Source organism: Mus caroli, unplaced genomic scaffold (genome assembly GCF_978045245.1).
Source record: "Mus caroli unplaced genomic scaffold, Mus_caroli_1 scaffold_1, whole genome shotgun sequence".
In the NCBI taxonomy this organism is placed as follows: Eukaryota; Metazoa; Chordata; class Mammalia; order Rodentia; family Muridae; genus Mus; species Mus caroli.
In genome coordinates, this window is record NW_028227256.1 from 175575850 (window position 1) to 175597205 (window position 21356).

The 21356-nt window shown below is 39.0% G+C and overlaps 1 protein-coding gene across 1 annotated transcript in view; it reads right to left on the minus strand.

The window, feature by feature from the left end:
* Positions 1 to 2814: 2814 nt before the first annotated feature.
* The window catches only part of Adss2 (adenylosuccinate synthase 2), a 40914-nt gene continuing 22372 nt past the window's right edge, over positions 2815 to 21356 (minus strand). The window contains exons 8-13 of the mRNA XM_021162933.3: positions 20594 to 20720; positions 19084 to 19238; positions 18156 to 18280; positions 16921 to 17018; positions 14628 to 14777; positions 2815 to 3934 (exon numbers count right to left, since the gene is read on the minus strand). Coding sequence (XP_021018592.1) covers positions 3882 to 3934; positions 14628 to 14777; positions 16921 to 17018; positions 18156 to 18280; positions 19084 to 19238; positions 20594 to 20720 — 708 coding nt within the window. The 3' untranslated portion in view covers positions 2815 to 3881. The remainder of the gene's footprint in view (positions 3935 to 14627; positions 14778 to 16920; positions 17019 to 18155; positions 18281 to 19083; positions 19239 to 20593; positions 20721 to 21356) is intronic.

Genomic DNA, 21356 nt, shown 5'->3' on the forward strand with positions numbered 1-21356 from the left:
CTCCAGCTAGCCCTCGGCTCATGGGTCAAAGCTAGCCCTCGGCTCATGGGTCATGGGTCAAATATGGAATTCTTCCAGAAGCTAAGTATTATTCTCAGTACTCCCTTGGAACCAAAAAGAAAAAAAAAAAAATGACAGGACAGGCTCACAGCCGTGAAACACAGCACTGACTACCCACACCACCACAGATTCCAGTCTCTGTAAGCTCTGCAAGGCCAGCTTCAGATGTAGAATCTGCGAGTTCTGAGCCAGACCCCACAAAGGTGAATCATTTTTTTACTCCAATGCACACAAACATTAGTAAGGACCCACATAAACCTTTCGGGAAAGCAAGAAGAAATAACATCAGCACATGTTTGGGTAATGAGATATTGAGATCACGATCCTTCTTCATACAGTCCCAGGGCCTTGAGCACTTCACACAAGCAGTCCACCACTTGAGCTATATCCTCAACCCCTACTTGTTTCTTTTGATTAAAATTAAAAGTTCCTCACTCAATGAAGTTTGACTGTTTTTCGATGGCTTTTGCCATTCTTTTCCTTTTAATTGTATTTAATCCTTACAGATTGCCAACAATTTCTACCACTTTTAATTTGTCTTTTGTATGTCCTGTGCCTTGTTAAATAATTAGACCTCCCATTATTGCCTCTATTTGAGACGGGATTTCTGTTTAGCCTGGCTGTTCTAGAACTCACTCTGTAGACAAATCAGGCTGGCCTCAAACTCAAGAGATCTGTCTGCCTCTGCCTCCCAAGTGTTGACTTCAGGTTTTAAAGTTATTATCATAGAAAGTACAAATTTCTGTTCTAAATCTCTATTTAATACCAATTTAGCACCGATAACATGAAAAATCCTGGTCCTAGTAGCAGCTGTCCCTGCTCTTGTCGATTACATTTTATAAAAGCACCAAATACCATAAACTGTTAAAACATGAATGCGAGTTATCAAGTAGCCTTTCATGAGGGTCTCTGGGTACATTTCATGTTTCATGCCCTTTATACTTCCTGTAGACTTATTCGTTTTTCTACTAGTTGTTTTTGTTTGTGGCATCCTCAGTATTTTAAGGGTCTGTATTAAAATAGCTTTTCAAATTCCAACCCCCTCAGGTTCTTAAAAAAAGTCTTTAACTTCCCCCATGATAATGCTATATATTTGATTACAGTAGCTTCGTAATGTGCCAAATGATTAAGGCAAACCTCTTGAGTCAGATGTGGAAGCACACACAAAGGAGTGGAGTCCAGAAAGTTCAAAGTAATTCTGAGCTATAAGGTGACTTCCAGGCCAGCCCAGGACATTAAGATTCAGTCTAAACACACACAACCTGTCTATTATCTTTTCAAATATGTCTGTCTGCCCTCCTGATTCTATAGTATTCAATTAACATCAACTATATATACTAACACAAGTATCTCGTGCTACAATTGAGTAAGGTTAACTTTGTTGTGAGTCCCACTCAATATACTAAATTTTAAATTTTAAGATGTGTATGCCCACTACATGCTTGCAAGTATTCATGAAGACCAAATGACAGCATCAGAGCTCCACAACTGAAGTTAGAGGCAGCTGAGAGCCACACAGTGTCGGAACTGAACTATGGACTTCTGAAAAGACAGCACGTGATCCAAACTGCTGAGGTATCTCTCAATCCCCTGGTTCAGGTTTTCCAATTCAGCAGTTCTGCTGCTGCTCAGCTATAACAGACATATTTCTACTATAGGAATCTCTCATAACAAGTACTGGTTATTTTGGCTGAGCATTCCTGAATCCACCACCAACCTCACCAGCTCCTTCCTAATTTGGTTCCATTTCTTCACCTCTGCAGATCTTCTCAGTCTGGACCCTTGAGCATTGTCCCTCATCCCATTCATCTAGTTAGTATGTCTAGCTGTCTCCTCAGAGCCTTCTCTGGTCCTTATCAGATGTTTGGATTAGGTTCCATTCATTTCACCATGTATGGCTTCATTGGAATATATATGTATAAAACATCATTCAATGTTTAGGATGCTGTTGCTACCATAAATTTCAATAAGACCATACTTGCCCCAGCTACTGCATATTCAGTATCTAGCAGGATATGGCATATACAGCCTTGTTAAATAGAATTATAATAGTTATCAATGATTTGAAGGACAGAGATTATCTCTTCTAAGCAACTGATAGTTCACATTCAAAGAGATAATTCTGAATTATCCAGAGTGGCTTAAAATCAAATCACAACAATGGGAGACATTCTGGGTATTGCAGGAAAAAAATCCTGACTTGAATGAAAATGTGTTCATTACTGAAAATATGTCTCAATAATGCAGTGCTTATAGCCAAGAATACAGATCTTCCAAGATCTTTCAGTTTCCATGAGGACAGCAGCAGGATTTACTGCCATTGGTCTTTTAGGAATCACCTGTGTTAATTATTTATTGAATCCAATGAAACGGCTCCTGTTTTAGAATTTTTCTTGAACCATGTATTTTTTTTTTTTTTTTGTTAAGATTTATTTATTATATGTAAGTACACTGTAGCTGTCTTCAGACACTCCAGAAGAGGGCGCCAGATCTTGTTACGGATGGTTGTGAGCCACCATGTGGTTGCTGGGATTTGAACTTTGGACCTTCGGAAGAGCAGTCGGGTGCTCTTACCCACTGAGCCATCTCACCAGCCCCTTGAACCATGTATTAATCAAACTATTTCAGTTAAAAAAAAATTTAGATCCTCCCAAACATCCTACTGATCTCTACCCACCCAGTCCCAGAGTGCATGCGACACCATTCATCCCCACTAGCATTACCAAGAACAGAAGAAAAACAACACACAAAGCATACTGGAAATATTTGGCTCCTTTTAATCAGCTGTTGGTGGTGTTATAAAATAATTTCAGGTGATACCTAATTTAAACATTTAATGGTTCAGGGAAGGATAATCTCAGCACAATGTAAAGCCAAGGGTCAGGTGATCGATCCCTCTATGCTTTTTCAAGAAAGGAGGGATGAAGGCATGATCAAAATTATGGCTGACAACTTGGACTCATGTGGGTTACTTATGGGTCATTTTGTAGGTATACTGGCAGGCGAAATGTTGGAAGCAAACCCACTGTTTTTAGAAACAACAGTTATGCTTAAAAAAGAAAAGACAAACATTTGAGATCATATCTGAAAACAGAAAAATATCCACCAAATATCATAACAGATTTTTTTAATAATTATTTTCTAACATTAAGATTGTTATTGTAGGGAAACATCTCTTCTTTTTGAACACTCAATTTAATGTTGACTGTATTAAATAAATTGCAGAGAGAACTAAGTTCTGTATTTTATACAAATTACAAGTCTCATGAACATACTCCCCCTACCCTACCAAAGCTCAAATTTGCAATGGTTTCAGCACAGGAAAAAAAAAGCAGTTCACAATTTATACAGAATTCTTAGCTTTACAAATGTTGACAGAACCCTTATCTTTCCATCATTTTTTTTTCTAACAGCAAAGATCACAATGACAGAAGTGAATGATCAGAATGTAAAAATATTTGTGCAAAATTGCATTAACTGTTCTCACCATCTAATTGGGGTAAAACCTCAAACACAACGGCCATAATGAAGAAAAGCTATGCTGGAAGTTCTAGAGTCAAATGGGGATTATACAGTTACTAACCATGGAAAGGACTGTGCGGCACCATGAGAAGCAGAGCAACAGATGTGGCAGCCATGCCAGCCGGGAAGCTGGATGAGAGCGCCAGGCCAGCCATGACAGCCATCCATCAGAGACTGCAAACCAACGCCAGCTGAAAACTCATTTCAATGTCTTTATTCTTGAATTTGCAGATCACAAAGAAATGTTTAAGTCTTTTTCCCTTCCTCTTAAGGAGTGTCTCATGCATTGCTGGCAATCCTTAGAAGAGCTGAATCATGGACTCTCTGGATTTACCTACACCAATCCATTTAACTGGAAAACATAAGAAAATAGCATCAAGTCCCTCAGGCATTCATCCTTGGGTCATGAAAGGACAGAACTCACAGCTCTCCCACATTCAGATCAAAGCAATATTGTATTTAAAAAGGAAAGGTTCAAAAAAGTCAAGTAATAGGTTTTTCCAGAACTATGAGTGACTGACGTGAATTTTTTTAAAGTTAGTATTATTTCTTAAAGGTTATTGTATACTGTTAATATTATTTCTTAAAGTATAATGAATACTGAATATCTTTCATCTCAAAACCAAAGAACTATAGGTATAATTGTGCTAGATAATTATAGTATATAACAGAAACCTTTGAAAATGAATTGAGTAATATCCATTAATGTAGATTTTGGGAATCAAAAGGAATGGGTTTCTGGAGAGTTGGCTCAGCAGTTGAGAGTACTTGCTTCTCTTGCAGAGGGGATCCTGGTTCGATTCCTAGCACAAAATGACTTAAAAACCTGTAACTATAGATTCTGAAAATCCACAGCACCCTCTTCAGAGGGCTCTGTGGGCATTATATAAATGTGGTGCACATTTAGACATACACAAAATAATAAACCTTAAAGAGTTCTTCCTCCATGTAATATAATTTTAGCATATTATAAACATAAAACATGATTTGTTACCCTTTGTATTAAGAAATTTATTTGAAATTGAAAAACCATATACTGTTTAGAGTACTTTTTGGTTTTATTCCAAACAAATACACAGGGAAAACTGTCATCTTTAGACACAGGGATTTGAGGAAGAAAATTGATCTTTTAAGACATTAGAAAATTAAGTTGCAAATATTTCTGTTTTGGACTTTTTTCTATAAGGCTTCTTCTTATCTATTGGTAGAAAAATTGATGAACTAGTTTCATTTTCAGTTTTTGCTTTATGATTTATACGTGTACTGTGTAAAAATACAGTGTATTAAATTTTATATATTTTCATTTTTAGACCACAAAGGCATTACTGCTACTCAAAAATAGTTTAAGTGGATAAAATAAGTATCTCAGTTATGTTATTAATAAAGGTGAATTCTAGCCGGGCAGTGGTGGTGCACGCCTTTAATCCTAGCACTTGGGAGGCAGATTTCTGAGTTCGAGGTCAGCCTGGTCTACAGAGTGAGTTCCAGGACAGCCAGGGCTACAGAGAAACCCTGTCTCGAAAAAACAAACAAACAAACAAAGGTGAATTCCAAGTATTTTTGTTTTGCCTGCTTTTTAAAAAACTTACATTTTTTATTTTATGTGCATTGGTGTTTTGCCTGTATGTATCCCTGTGTGAAAGTGTAAGCGTATCAGATCTTGGAGTTACAGACAGTTGTGAGCTGCCATGTGGGTGCTGGGAATTGAACCTGGGTCTTCTTAGAAGGGCAGTCAGTGCTCTTAACCACTGAGTCATATCGGTGCCCCTGAAGTTTTGTTTTTTTAAATAAAAAGCTGTATTCTATGTCAGAAAGAGAGGCAGTCCTCTACTTTTCCCATATTGCTCTTTTTGTCAGCAGCTTCTGCTCATTTTCTTCTAGGAAGGATCCAGATCTGACTAACCTGCCTTTTATTGTTTTAACTATACCACTTTTACCATTTCTTCACCCTCAATGATTACGACAATAAAGTCTTGGTCCCAATCAGCAGAGACATAAAGAATTCTTTTTAAATAAAGTTCCTGATAAATAGAAAATATAAGCAAATAAAAAAAAATCCACTGTTTTACATTAAAACATATAGAAACATCTTGACGATTTCAGAATACAAAGCCTTAGGAATGGCCTGGTACACCAGTCCAGGGACATGAGTAGTGATCTCTGTCTCAGAGCTCTAGATTGTTTGTAGAACTACTGGGTTCCCTACAGTATTGGTAGGAGAAACCTTTATGGTATTTTATAGGGCTCATTAAAAGTCAGCTGTTTAGCCGGGCAGTGGTGGCACACGCCTTTAATCCCAGCACTTGGAAGGCAGAGGCAGGCAGATTTCCGAGTTCGAGGCCAGCCTGGTCTACAAAGTGAGTTCCAGGACAGCCAGGGCTACAGAGAAACCCTGTCTCAAAAAACAAACAAACAAAAAAAACAACAAAAAAAGTCAGCTATTTATAATTCAAAAACTGTTGACTAAAAGCCATTAGCAAATATGCCTTGCTAGTAAGGCTGATATCAATCTGGGACAAGAACTACGTCTGAAACGAATCATGAATAAAAATGAAACACAAGAGTCAGCATGAGTACATAATATGTTGTGTGTGGAAAATACCTCCTACCTACTTTTCTTCTCTAGTTCCCATCAATGTAAGCAAAAGGATGAAAGGGAAAAGCAAGTCTGGTCATCTCATTTTAATGGTTTTATATGAGTTATATCCATTTCTCCTTTTGTCTATTTGGGTTTTTTCTTTTATTGAGATTGGGTTTTACTATATAGGCCTGTCTAACCTAGCACCCTGAGCAATCCTCCTGCCTCAGCCTTCTATGAGCAAGGACTAATGAGTAAACCAATTCATTCTTTATTATTGCCTTGTATTTTTTGCTAATGAAATGTACTGGCTAGTTTATATTGCCTTGACACAAGCTAAAGTCACTAGAGAGGAAGGAGACCCTCAGTTGAGAAAATGCCTCTATAATATTGGACTGCAGGGCTGGAGAGATGGTGCAATAGTTAAGAGCTCTGACTCCTCTTCCAAAGGTCCTGAGTTCAAATCCCAGAGCAATCATATGGTGGCTCACAACCATCTGTAATGAGATCTGATGCCCTCTTCTGGTGCGTCTGAAGACAGCTACAGTGAATTTAATGTATAATAAATAAATACATCTTAAAAAAAAAATTTGGACTGCAAGCTCGGCTATAAGCCATCTTCTTAATCACCGATTGATGGAGGAAGTCCCAGTCCATTGTGGGTGGTGCCAGCCCTCAAAAGGTGATTGGCTGAGCAAGCCATCAGGAGCTCCCAGCACTCTTCATAGCCTCTTCATCAGCTCCTGCTTCCCAGGTTCCTGCCTTGTTTGAGTTCCTGCCCTGAATGAGTATCAGGATGAGCAGTGATGTGAAAGAGTAAGCCAAATAAACCCTTTCCTTCCTAAGTTGCTTTGGCCACAGTGTTTCACTACAGCAACAGAAACCCTAAGACATGAGATGTCATTTTTAAATATTCTCATTTCCTAATGTCTATCCAAGATTTCAACTTTTTGTTTTTGTTTTTGTTTTTTGAGACAGGGTTTCTCTGTATAGCCCTGGCTGTCCTGGAACTCACTTTGTAGACCAGGCTGGCCTCGAACTCAGAAATCCGCCTGCCTCTGCCTCCCGAGTGCTGGGATTAAAGGCATGCGCCACCACGCCCAGCAAGATTTCAACTTTTAAGGGCAGCTTTAGGCCAAATAAAAATCACCACCACCACAACAAAAATCATTTTCTGGACACAGGCCTCATCCGGCCGGATCAGCACTGGGGTAGCTAGAGCGCAGGGTCGGCTGACACCCACCAGCTACCCACGACCCCCGCCACAGGATTTTGAGACTGCTGGTGAGTGGAACACAGCTTCTGCTCCAGTCCAATCACGCGGGACCTGAGACTGCTCTGGTTGGGGAGAGAGAAATCCGGCCTACATAGGGCCACAAGCCTCTTCCGGTCAGAAAAGCACCGGGGTAGCGAAGGCGCAGGGTCGGCTGACACTCGCCAGCTACCCACAACACCCACCACAGGATCTTAAGACTTCTGGTGAGTGGAACACAGCTTCTGCTCCAATCCAATTGCGCGAGAAACCTGAGACTGCATTAGTTAGGGAAGCAGAAAACCGGCCTGAGTAGGACCACAGGCCTCTTTCGGCTGGACCAGCACTGGGGTACTGCCAGCTACCCACGACCCCCGCCACAGGATTTTGAGACTGCTGGTGAGTGGAACACAGCTTCTGCTCCAATCTTTAAACAGTGACAACGACAACAACTAACCCCAGAGATTACCAGATGGCGAAAGGTAAACATAATAATCTTACTAACAGAAACCAAGACCACTCACCATCATCAGAACCCAGCACTCCCACTTCGCCCAGTCCAGGGCACCCCAACACACCGGAAAAGCTAGACACGAATCTAAAAGCATATCTCCTGATGATGGTAGAGGACTTCAAGAAGGACTTTAATAACACACTTAAAGAAATACAAAGGAACACTGGTAAACAGGTAGAAGACAATACAGAGGAAGCACAAAAATCCCTTAAAGAATTGCAGGAGAACACTACTAAAGAGTTACAAATCCTTAAAGAAAAACAGGATAACATAATCAAACAGGTAGAAGTCCTTAATGAAAAACAGGAAAACACATCCAAACAGATGATGGAAATGAACAAAACCATACTAGACCTAAAAAGGGAAGTAGACACAATAAAGAAAACCCAAAATGAGGCAACACTGGAGATAGAAACCCTAGGAAAGAAATCTGGAACCATAGATACCAGCATCAGCAACAGAATACAAGAGATGGAAGAGAGAATCTCAGGTGCAGAAGATTCCATAGAGAACATCGGCACAACAATCAAGGAAAATGTAAAATGCAAAAAGATCCTAACTCAAAACATCCAAGAAATACAGGACACAATGAGAAGACCAAACCTACGGATAATAGGAGTGGATGAGAATGAAGATTTTCAACTCAAAGGACCAGCAAACATCTTCAACAAAATTATAGAAGAAAACTTCCCAAATCTAAAGAAAGAGATGCCCATGAACATACAAGAAGCCTACAGAACTCCAAATAGACTGGACCAGAAAAGAAATACCTCCCGACACATAATAATCAGAACAACAAATGCTCTAAATAAAGATAGAATACTAAAAGCAGTAAGAGAAAAAGGCCAAGTAACATATAAAGGCAAGCCTATCAGAATTACACCAGATTTTTCACCAGAGACTATGAAAGCCAGAAGATCCTGGACGGATGTTATACAGACACTAAAAGAACACAAATTCCAGCCCAGGCTACTATACCCAGCCAAACTCTCAATTAACATAGATGGAGAAACCAAAGTATTCCACGACAAAACCAAATTCACACATTATCTCTCCACGACTCCAGCCCTTCAAAGGATAATAACAGAAAAAAACCAATACAAGGACAGGAACCACGCCCTAGAAACAACAAGAAGGTAATCCCTCAACAAACCTAAAAGAAGACAGCCACAAGAACAGAATGCCAACTTTAACAACAAAAATAACAGGAAACAACAATTACTTTTCCTTAATATCTCTTAATATCAATGGACTCAACTCCCCAATAAAAAGACATAGACTAACAAACTGGCTACACAAACAAGACCCAACATTTTGCTGCTTACAGGAAACTCATCTCAGAGAAAAAGATAGACACTACCTCAGAATGAAAGGCTGGAAAACAATTTTCCAAGCAAATGGTAGGAAGAAACAAGCTGGAGTAGCCATTCTAATATCTGATAAGATTGACTTCCAACCCAAAGTCATTAAAAAAGACAGGGAGGGACACTTCATACTCATCAAAGGTAAAATCCTCCAAGAGGAACTATCAATCCTGAATATCTATGCTCCAAAAAGAAAGGCAGCCACATTCATTAAAGAAACTTTAGTAAATCTCAAAGCACACATTGCACCTCATACAATAATAGTGGGAGACTTCAACACACCACTTTCACCAATGGACAGATCATGGAAACAGAAACTAAACAGGGACACAGAGAAACTAAGAGAAATTATGAATCAAATGGATCTGGCAGTTATCTACAGAACATTCTATCCTAAAACAAAAGGATATACCTTCTTCTCAGCACCTCATGGTACCTTCTCCAAAATTGGCCACATAATTGGTCACAAAACAGGCCTCAACAGATACAAAAATATTGAAATTGTCCCATGCATCCTATCAGATCACCATGGAGTAAGGCTGATCTTCAATAACAAAATAAATAATAGAAAGCCAACCTTCACGTGGAAACTGAACAACACTCTTCTCAATGATACCTTGGTCAAGGAAGGAATAAAGAAAGAAATTAAGGACTTTTTAGAGTTCAATGAAAATGAAGCCACAACATACCCAAACTTATGGGACGCAATGAAAGCATTTCTAAGAGGAAAACTCATAGCTCTGAGTGCCTCCAAAAGGAAACTAGAGAGAGCACACATTAGCAGCTTGACAACACACCTAAAAGCACTAGAACAAAAGGAAGCAAATTCACCCAAGAGGAGTAGACGGCAGGAAATAATCAAACTCAGGGGCGAAATCAACCAAGTGGAAACAAGAAAAACTATTCAAAGAATCAACCAATCAAGGAGCTGGTTCTTTGAGAAAATCAACAAGATAGATAAACCCTTAGCCAGACTCACTAGAGGGCACAGGGAAAGCATCCTAATTAACAAAATCAGAAATGAAAAAGGAGACATAACAACAGATCCTGAAGACATCCAAAACACCATCAGATCCTTCTACCAAAGGCTATACTCAACAAAACTGGAGAACCTGGATGAAATGGAGAAGTTCCTAGACAGATACCAGGTACCAAAGTTGAATCAAGATCAGGTTAAGGATCTAAACAGCCCTATATCCCCCAAAGAAATAGAAGCAGTCATTAATAGTCTCCCAACTAAAAAAAGCCCAGGACCAGATGGGATCAGTGCAGAGTTCTATCAGACCTTCAAAGAAGATCTAATCCCAGTTCTTCACAAACTATTCCACAAAATAGAAACAGAAGGTACTCTACCCAACTCATTCTATGAAGCCACAATTACTCTGATACCTAAACCACAAAAAGACCCAACAAAGATAGAAAACTTCAGACCAATATCCCTTATGAATATTGATGCAAAAATCCTCAATAAAGTTCTTGCTAACCGAATCCAAGAACACATCAAAACAATCATCCATCCTGACCAAGTAGGTTTCATCCCAGGGATGCAGGGATGGTTCAATATACGGAAATCCATCAACGTAATCCAGTATATAAACAAACTCAAAGACAAAAACCACATGGTCATCTCGTTAGATGCGGAAAAAGCATTTGACAAGATCCAACACCCATTCATGATAAAAGTCTTGGAAAGATCAGGAATTCAAGGCCCATACCTAAACATGATAAAAGCAATCTACAGCAAACCAGTAGCCAACATCAAAGTAAATGGTGAGAAGCTTGAAGCAATCCCTCTAAAATCAGGGACTAGACAAGGCTGTCCACTTTCTCCATACCTATTCAACATTGTACTTGAAGTCCTAGCCAGAGCAATTCGACAACAAAAGGAGATCAAAGGGATACAAATTGGAAAAGATGAAGTCAAAATATCACTCTTTGCAGATGATATGATAGTATATATAAGTGACCCTAAAAATTCCACCAGAGAACTCCTAAGCCTGATAAACAGCTTCGGTGAAGTAGCTGGATATAAAATTAACTCAAACAAATCAATGGCCTTTCTCTACACAAAGAATAAACAGGCTGAGAAAGAAATTAGGGAAACAACACCCTTCTCAATAGTCACAAATAATATAAAATATCTTGGCGTGACTCTAACTAAGGAAGTGAAAGATCTGTATAATAAAAACTTCAAGTCTCTGAAGAAAGAAATTATAGAAGATCTCAGAAGATGGAAAGATCTCCCATGCTCATGGATTGGCAGGATCAACATTGTAAAAATGGCTATCTTGCCAAAAGCAATCTACAGATTCAATGCAATCCCCATCAAAATTCCAAATCAATTCTTCAACGAATTAGAAAGTGCAATCTGCAAATTCATCTGGAATAACAAAAAACCTAGGATAGCAAAAACTCTTCTCAAGGATAAAAGAACCTCTGGTGGAATCACCATGCCGGACCTAAAGCTCTACTACAGAGCAATTGTGATAAAAACTGCATGGTACTGGTATAGTGACAGACAAATAGACCAATGGAATAGAATTGAAGACCCAGAAATGAACCCACACACCTACGGTCACTTGATCTTCGACAAGGGAGCTAAAAACATCCAGTGGAAGAAAGACAGCATTTTCAACAAATGGTGCTGGCACAACTGGTTGTTAACATGTAGAAGAATGCGAATCGATCCATTCCTATCTCCTTGTACTAAGGTCAAGTCTAAGTGGATCAAGGAACTTCACATAAAACCAGAGACACTGAAACTTATAGAGGAGAAAGTGGGGAAAAGCCTTGAAGATATGGGCACAGGGGAAAAATTCCTGAATAGAACAGTAATGGCTTGTGCTGTAAGATCGAGAATTGACAAATGGGACCTCATGAAACTACAAAGCTTCTGCAAGGCTAAAGACACCATCAATAAGACAAAAAAACCACCAACAGATTGGGAAAGGATCTTCACCTATCCTAAATCAGACAAGGGACTAATATCCAATATATATAAAGAACTCAAGAAGGTGGACTCCAGAAAGTCAAATAACCCCATTAAAAAATGGGGCTCAGAACTGAACAAAGAATTCTCACCTGAGGAATACCGAATGGCAGAGAAGCACCTGAAAAAATGTTCAACATCCTTAATCATCAGGGAAATGCAAATCAAAACAACCCTGAGATTCCACCTCACACCAGTCAGAATGGCTAAGATCAAAAATTCAGGTGACAGCAGATGCTGGCGAGGATGTGGAGAAAGAGGAACACTTCTCCATTGTTGGTGGGATTGCAAGCTTGTACAACCACTCTGGAAATCAGTCTGGCGGTTCCTCAGAAAACTGGACATAGTACTACCGGAGGATCCAGCAATACCTCTTCTGGGCATATATCCAGAAGATGTCCCAACCAGTAAGAAGGACACATGCTCCACTATGTTCATAGCAGCCCTATTTATAATAGCCAGATTCTGGAAAGAACCCAGATGTCCCTCAACAGAGGAATGGATACAGAAATTATGGTACATTTACACAATGGAGTACTACTCAGCTATTAAAAAGAATGAATTTATGAAATTCCTAGCCAAATGGATGGACCTGGAGGGCATCATCTTGAGTGAGGTAACACAATCACAAAGGAACTCACACAATATGTATTCACTGATAAGTGGATATTTGCCCAAAACTTAGGATACCCAAGATATAAGATACAATTTGCTAAACGCATGAAACTCAAGAAGAATGAAGACCAAAATGTGGACACTGTGCCCCTTCTTAGAATTGGGAACAAAACACCCAGGGAAGGAGTTACAGAGACAAAGTTCGGAGCTGTGATGAAAGGATGGACCATCTAGAGACTGCCGTATCCTGGGATCCATCCCATAATCAGCTTCTAAACGCTGACACCATTGCATACACTAGCAAGATTTTGCTGAAAGGACCCAAAGATAACTGTCTCTTGTGAGACTATGCAGGGGCCTAGCAAACACAGGAGTGGATGCTCACAGTCAGCTATTGGATGGATCACAGGGCTCCCAATGGAGAAGCTAGAGAAAGTACCCAAGGAGCTAAAGGGATCTGCAACCCTATAGTTGGAACAACATGATGAACTAACCAGTACCCCGGAGCTCTTGTCTCTAGCTGCATATGTATCGAAAGATGGCCTAGTCGGCCATCACTGGAAAGAGAGGCCCATTGGACTTGCAAACTTTATATGCCCCAATATAGGGGAATGCCAGGGCCAAAAGAATGGGAATGGGAGGGTAGGGAAGTGGGGGGCGCTATGGGGGACTTTTGGGATAGCATTGGAAATGTAATTGAGGAAAATATGTAATAAAAAAAACAGTGGAAAAAAAAAAAAGAATGAATTTATGAAATTCCTAGCCAAATGGATGGACCTGGAGGGCATCATCTTGAGTGAAGTAACACAATCACAAAAGAACTCACACAATATGTATTCACTGATAAGTGGATATTAGCCCAAAACTTAGGATACCCAAGATATAAGATACAATTTTCTAAACGCATGAAACTCAAGAAGAATGAAGACCAAAGTGTGGACACTGTGCACCTTCTTAGAATTGGGAACAAAACACCCAGGGAAGGAGTTACAGAGACAAAGTTCGTAGCTGTGATGAAAGGATGGACCATTTAGAGACTGCCGTATCCAGGGATCCATCCCATAATCAGCTTCTAAACGCTGACACCATTGCATACACTAGCAAGATTTTGCTGAAAGGACCCAAATATAGCTGTCTCTTGTGAGACGATGCCGGGGCCTAGCAAACACAGGAGTGGATGTTCACAGTCAGCTATTGGATGTATCACAGGGCTCCCAATGGAGAAGCTAGAGAAAGTACCCAAGGAGCTAAAGGGATCTGCAACCCTATTGTTGGAACAACATGATGTACTAACCAGAACCCCGGAGCTCTTGTCTCTAGCTGCATATGTATCGAAAGATGACCTAGTCGGCCATCAATGGAAAGAGAGGCTCATTGCACTTGCAAACTTTATATGCCCCAATATAGGGGAATGCCAGGGCCAAAAGAATGGGAATGGGTGGGTAGGGAAGTGGGGGGCGCTATGGGGGACTTTTGGGATAGCATTGGAAATGTAATTGAGGAAAATATGTAATAAAAATATTAAAAATTAAAAAAAAAAAGAAAAAAAAATCATTTTCTGATGAGTCAACATCCCAGGGAAATCAAAAAGCAACAAAAAGCAGAAACCAAAACTAAACCAAAACAAAAAAAAAAAACCCCAACCCCAAAACAAAAAAACCCAAACAAAAAAACAAAAACAAACAAACAAAATACCCTACAGACGAATAGACAGCTGCTCATAAAGTATTTACCTGGTATTTGAAGCTCATCTTCAATAAACCGAACATAATTTTGTGCGTTGACAGGTAGCTCCTTAAATGTCCTTGCATTAGATATGTCTGTGTTCCATCCTGGGAGAGTCTTATACTGAACTTCCACTTTATTTAAGACTTCTTGGTTTGCTAAAAGTTAAGGAGTATATGTGTTTATAGAACACAGCACTTATTGCCAAATGACTTATTTATTTATTTATTTATTTATTGGCATAGTTTTCTCTTCTTTCCAGGCTGGCCTTATACTTTTGGCAATCCTCCTTCTTTAAAGCCTATCCAAATCATGGGATCAGAAACATGAACCATTATGGCCAGTTCAAATGACTGACATTATCAAAATCATCAGTCATCCTTATGACTCGTGTCATAATTTCATTTCCAGACCTTTAGAAAGGTGAGAACCAGCACTCAGCCACCTGGGTGATAGTTTATAAGACAACATTTCTTCAAGAGCATGATTACACACTGTAAATGGAGACGATTACAGGGTTACAGCATCAGTTACAGTGGCTGGAGAATGAGCTGGACCAAACTTCAAGCCTTCTGCTTCTGGAGCATCTTGAATTTCTATAGTATTAATTGTGTGAATACAACAGCAACTTCACACAAGGTTGGTACACCTTCAATCCTCTGGGAAATCGACTGTGGGATGAAATTTTTCTTTATTATTCCACCTGATGTCTTTCTTTATATAGCCCCTACTAGAATCTGCATGTGCACTATAAATGACGAGCAGTTTCTCAGACTACAGACTACATAGTAGACAGTGTGGTACAAAGCTCAGGTTTCCCTCTTCTGAGTGGAGAGTCTCAAGAATGATTCATACCATGTACCACCTAGAGAGGTTTGTGGAAACATAATAGGCTTTCCATAAGAACATTAACAAAACCAAACCAAATGATACAAGTTCAAGATGACCATCCATCAATTCAATGTTTCCCTAAAGTAAAAGTCCACAGTGCTCAGAGGAAGACAACAGAATCTGAGTCTCTCTAATCTCCTCTCCGTATGTGAGACACAGCAAGGAGTGACACTCCAGGTACCACTGCTCTCACCATAAGCAGGTTTCTGAGAAAATTCAAAGCACTTCATGGAGGAAAATCACCATCTTGGGAGTAGTTCTGGAGGAATCTGGCCTAAGTCAGCTTAACAAAACAAAAACAACTACCAAAAAAAGGCACAAATTTTATGTTTCTGAGTTTTTAATATTTTAAACAATTTGATGTATAATTATGACATATTTTGCCATGTAACTATATTTGATCATACTATTTTCTTTGGTACTTAAGCTATATTAGAACTCTTAAAACAGCTTTGAGGTAGCATTAATGACCAAGATATAAACATATGCTTGAATAATCAGTTTTCCAAGCAACGGTGTCATAAAATGTTAACAGATGCCTAGTTTTCTGTAAGAAAAATTGGAAAGATGACAGAAAATTATTCTCCATGAACATCTAGTCTTAGAGTCACAAAAGCTTCCCAGTCTGCCAAGGTTCATTAAGGTTTTCAACATTGCTTCAATTTGCATTTCCTTGATGTTTAGGAACACTATCTGAAAAATCAGTGATTTCCATTTCTAACAATAGGAGCATTGACCTAACTCTCAAGTAACTTAAGACAGGCTTCACAAAACTGTACTGCGTGAAGTAGGCATCTCCTTCACCTACAAGCTTCAGAGAGGTTAGCAAAATCACTGTGGGGCTTGGAGGGTGGAGTAAGCTGATGTACCAAGAAAGAGCACACCATAAGACACAAGTCTTTCCTTTTATCCTTTATTCCCCAGGAAGAGAGAACTCCTCCTCTATGGAAATCAGTCACTTTAAGTTATTTTCTCTCTCCCCGACTTTGATGTTGGTTAAGGAGAGGGGTCTTACTATATACTGCCCAGACTAACTCTGAACTCCTGAGTTCAAGAGAGCCTCTTGCCTTAGGCTCCTAAGTAGCTGGGCTTCAGGCACTCAGCACCATACTTAGTTTGTGTATGTCAATTACTATAAATTAAGAAAGTTGAAAGCTTGAAGTAGCATGAGCCAAACCTTTCTTATTCTGAGTTAAAGCTCATACTTGTGACCCAACACTCAAGTTAATGCCAGTTTTAAACAAAATGCTTATCTGTACTATCAGTAAAAACCAAGCCTGTGAAAGATAATCTTATAAATAAGTAGCAATTATATATCATATATAATATATAGTTAAATAATAATATAACTTATAATAGGTCATAATAATCTTATAAATTTTAGGCACAGCTTAAAAAACAAAAGAATACCTGGGAAATGAGGTATGATTTCCCCATCTAATTTGTAAGCAACCCCAACTTTGATTTCCGTAAACATATCCAAAATATCCAACTTGGTAAGGGCCAACCTAATTTTGAAAGAAAAGACATTGTTGAAACAGCATACTTTTGGCATCCAGTAAGACTAATACAGGAGTAAGAAAATTCATGCAAAGCTCAAAGTTCCAAAGCAAGTCTGAAAACTAGTTAGAACTGTACTTGAAAGCGTGCCGCACATAAACATCACACTGATGAGGACATTGCATGGACATGTAGTCTTCATAGTACATCCAGGTTACTTTCTAGTAATTACGACAGATTTTCACTGGTGGTTTCACACTTGCTCAGCTTTCTCAATGAGGGACAACTGTGGGAAGTCTGCCTGGAGTTAAGGATGCACTTTGTGCCAGAGGGACACAGCAGAACACATTGTTCCACATAATCACAAGATATTAAGTACATTTCCACACATGCTACCAGCCCCGTTCTTCATTCTGGTTAACATCACCTCCACCCTTCTGGTCAGAAACTGACAAAGGAAGGAAGCGACCTCTTCATGATACATCAAAGTTTCTTGAAAACTGACTGGAAAAGAGGATTTTAAGGGAAAAATCTGTGAAAATTAGATAAAACACTAGGTTTGGGGTTCTGATCCATAAATTTTGGAGTTTTTTGTTTTGTTTTGTTTTGTTTGTTGTCTTAAAAAAAAGCCTGTTTAGAAGTTTAGCCTAATTAATCCAGATACAAACACATTTACAGCATATTTTCAATGACATATTTTCTGGACAGTGTGTATCTCAGCTTATACCATCACCTTGATTTAAAGATGACAAAAGTGGGACTCAGAAAGGTGAGTCCATGCAGTCATACTAAGTCTCCATGCACCATCTCCACTTTTTTATATGCATACACTGTTAATGCTATCCACCCATGGAGGCCTCCTCCTGCTCTGACCTGCCTACCCATCCTGCTACTGCCCTCTATACAAATACGCATGAGGTCAGAGGATCAGCATTCTTTCTAAAGCACTGGGTATCCAGAATAACCCTGGGGTCTCTTCCTGCGCACTTTTTCCTGTATCTCATTCCACTTCTGAAACTGATTTCATTCTGGAGGCAAACAAATGAAACTTCTCTGTTGGGGACTCTCAAGTTTACTTTCTACAGAATCCAATCTGTGGTTACCAACTGCCCACCATTTCCTAAATGTTTCTTAACAATACTCACGCAGTAAATCCATTGATCATATGAGCATATTTGAGTGAAACAAGGTCCAACCAGCCGCATCTTCTTTTCCTTCCAGTAGTTACTCCAAATTCTCTACCCCGTGTTTGTAGTAATTCTCCAATTTCCTGGATAACAGAATTTTTGAGTTAGAATATCAGAGCAGTATATATATCCAGGGAATTATAATACACACACACACACACACACAAAACAACAAACAACCCCCCCCATCTCTTTTGATAAACATCTTCGTGAAATGAGACGAAAATGGGAATTCCATGGAAATGGCATTACTTGGTATATATTTGGTTTTGATTCTATTTTTAAAAATTTTAAGCTAACATTTTTACAATGCTATATACAGGTCAAGTGTAGACTGACATAATAAACAGTTATATTGTGAGGTGACTGTATCCTAATTGGTCCATTAATAAGTTCACAGCTAAATTGAATATTAGGAGGCAGGACCTTATTGGAGGACAGAGGTTCCTGTGGTATGCCTTTAAAGGTAAGCCTACTTCTTGCGTGCTGCTCTCACTTGCAGCTTCCTAACTGCATAAGGTGAGGTGATGGGCTTTCCTACACCATGCCCTTCTGCCACAGTAGACGTACTGTCTTATCACTGGCCCAGAAACAGAACAGGCTAACCAGACTTCAAACCATAAACAACAACAAAAATACATTTTTCCTTCTTTTAAATTTCTCAAGTAATTTTCATAACAAAGGGAAAGCTCAAAAACAAATATGTTATTAAAATTTATTTAAACAGACAAACCTATCTAGTCATTCCAGGATCTAAAGTTTTATAGTTTTCCGGAAAGTTTTAAGGCAAACACAACAAATGATCCTTGTAAATGAAGAGAGAAGCAGGAGTCTGTTTAGGTTGGGGTGAGGGAAACATGGTTTTCTTACTGAGAAATAAACTTACATTGTCTTGCTCTGTGGGAAAGGCACCAATACCAACTCTAGTGGTGTAAGCTTTCACAACTCCATATACTTCTCCAACATTTTGAGGGGGCATGCCCAAACCTGTACAAACACCTCCAACAGTACAGTTTGAAGAGGTTACAAAAGGGTAAGTTCCTAAAAAATAGAAAACAAACAAAAAACCCACTAAGATGAACACATGTATACAAACACTGTAACACAGAATTACCATTAAGACCATGCATCTGACAGACTAGACCATAATTGTCACTGTTCTCAAGTGCTCAATGTTTTAGCTCTGAGTCTCTTTGTCTATGTTAAAACACAGTTAAAAATGCAGGTAGTTAGAGCTTTAGTTAGAGAGAACCGCAAAACATGTGCAGTTGTTATCTTGGCTCTACAGTACATAATGACTAATTAATTACAGAGGATCTTATGTAAAAACCCTCCTACATATTTTGACTAGGTCCTGTTAATTCCAAGCAAATGACTCCCAGGTGGACATATTTAGGGTGCAGCAGGACCCTGGGCAACAGGAAGTTTGTGATGTTCAACATTTCCCCAGCTTTTAAACTCTATTCAGAGAAACCCTCAAATCACAGGAACAATTATGAAGATGCATTTTCCTTCCTGTCATACTTAACCATTCGCCCTGCTAATTATACTCCTTTTCCAGATTGAGAAGGCATACTATAGGATAAAAGGATACTGTATCTATTATATACAAATATATTCTCTTTAATTAGTTAGTATCTAGAGTCAATGAAATGTCAAGAGGCTGAGGGAAGTAAGAGCACTTGCTGCTCTTCCAGAGGACCCAGCTTTGATTACCAGCACCCAAATGATGGCTCAACAGCCACCTGTAACTCTATTTCCAGGAGATCCAAGGACTTCAGGCCTCCAAGGCCCCTTCATCCATGTGGTGTACAAAATACATGCAGGCAAAACACTCAAACCATAAAACAAAAATAAACAAATAAAAAAGAAATGTTCCCCAGAACTGTTAGCAGTCTAAGAAAACGTTTAGATGTGACCACCAACAAACTACGGCAGACAGTCATCTAGGTAAGTTCAGCCTAGCCCTGAGGATGGAAGAAAGACCGAGTCTATCAAAGTCTCATGCACAGAGTTAGCATAAACAGGCTTTCCTAGATCTCAAAATATGCTTAATCCAATTTTTATATTTTAAAAGACTTAAAGGTGATCTTATCATTTTACAGTTCCAGAGAAACAGTAGTTGAATAAATCAACAATTCACAATCTGCAGAACTCCAAACCCACAGAATCCAAATGATTCCATTTTTAATGAACTATAAAACGTATACTGTGGTTGCTACAATATTCTTTAAAAAAAAAAAAAACCAACAAAAACTTAACTATATTGACAAGCTACCTCATTCCCAAATACACAAGCTAAATGCACTATTTATAACCTCCTAATGCTAACATTAATATTCATATCTAAGTACTTTGAGCTCAGTCAAACTCCCTATAAATCATATCTCACTTACCAAAATCAATATCTAACAATGCTGCGTTTGCACCTTCTACCAAGATTTTCTTGGGTGGTCCATGGAGGGCCTCATATAGGAAATAAACTCCATCTTTCACCATCGGTTTAATCCTTTCCATATAACCCTACACAAAGACAAAAACCAGTTTCCATGTGCACTAATACATTGTAACACCAGTCAAAGAGTAAACTACCTGGCCTTCCACAGTGGAAACTGACAAACCAAAACAGAAAGGCACTGGTGACAGCTCATCCTAGTGCAACATTTGGATTAGCTCTGGTCTCTCAGAAAAGAGTGATTAGTAATGCAAGGGCTAGGGATGTGGCACAGTAGCAGAGTACTTACCTAGCATGTGTGAGGTCCTGAGCCACACACATACACATGCGCTGTAACATTTAAAAGTTCTATAACAACTTCACTGGCAACAGTGCAAATGCTCACTTCATAAACTAGCTTTCAGGAAGAATAAAAAGAGCTTATATCTGTTTATATTAGACGGCACTTTTAATTAATTTTAGGTATTTGAAAAGCTGCATTTATAATCTATGTAACCAACAATTTTCAAGTTCAAATCAGACACCAAAATGTGGTAAGGACACAAACTATACTGTCAAATTTTCAAACATTAGTGACTGGGTGCTGTCATTCTTTCTGACAACAACACTGCAGTATGTCATTAGTCGAGAGTACCAAGTACTAACATGAGTTGCTAGTAATGTTCAACTTCAGAATTCATGTAACAACTGTAAATAAGAGTTTC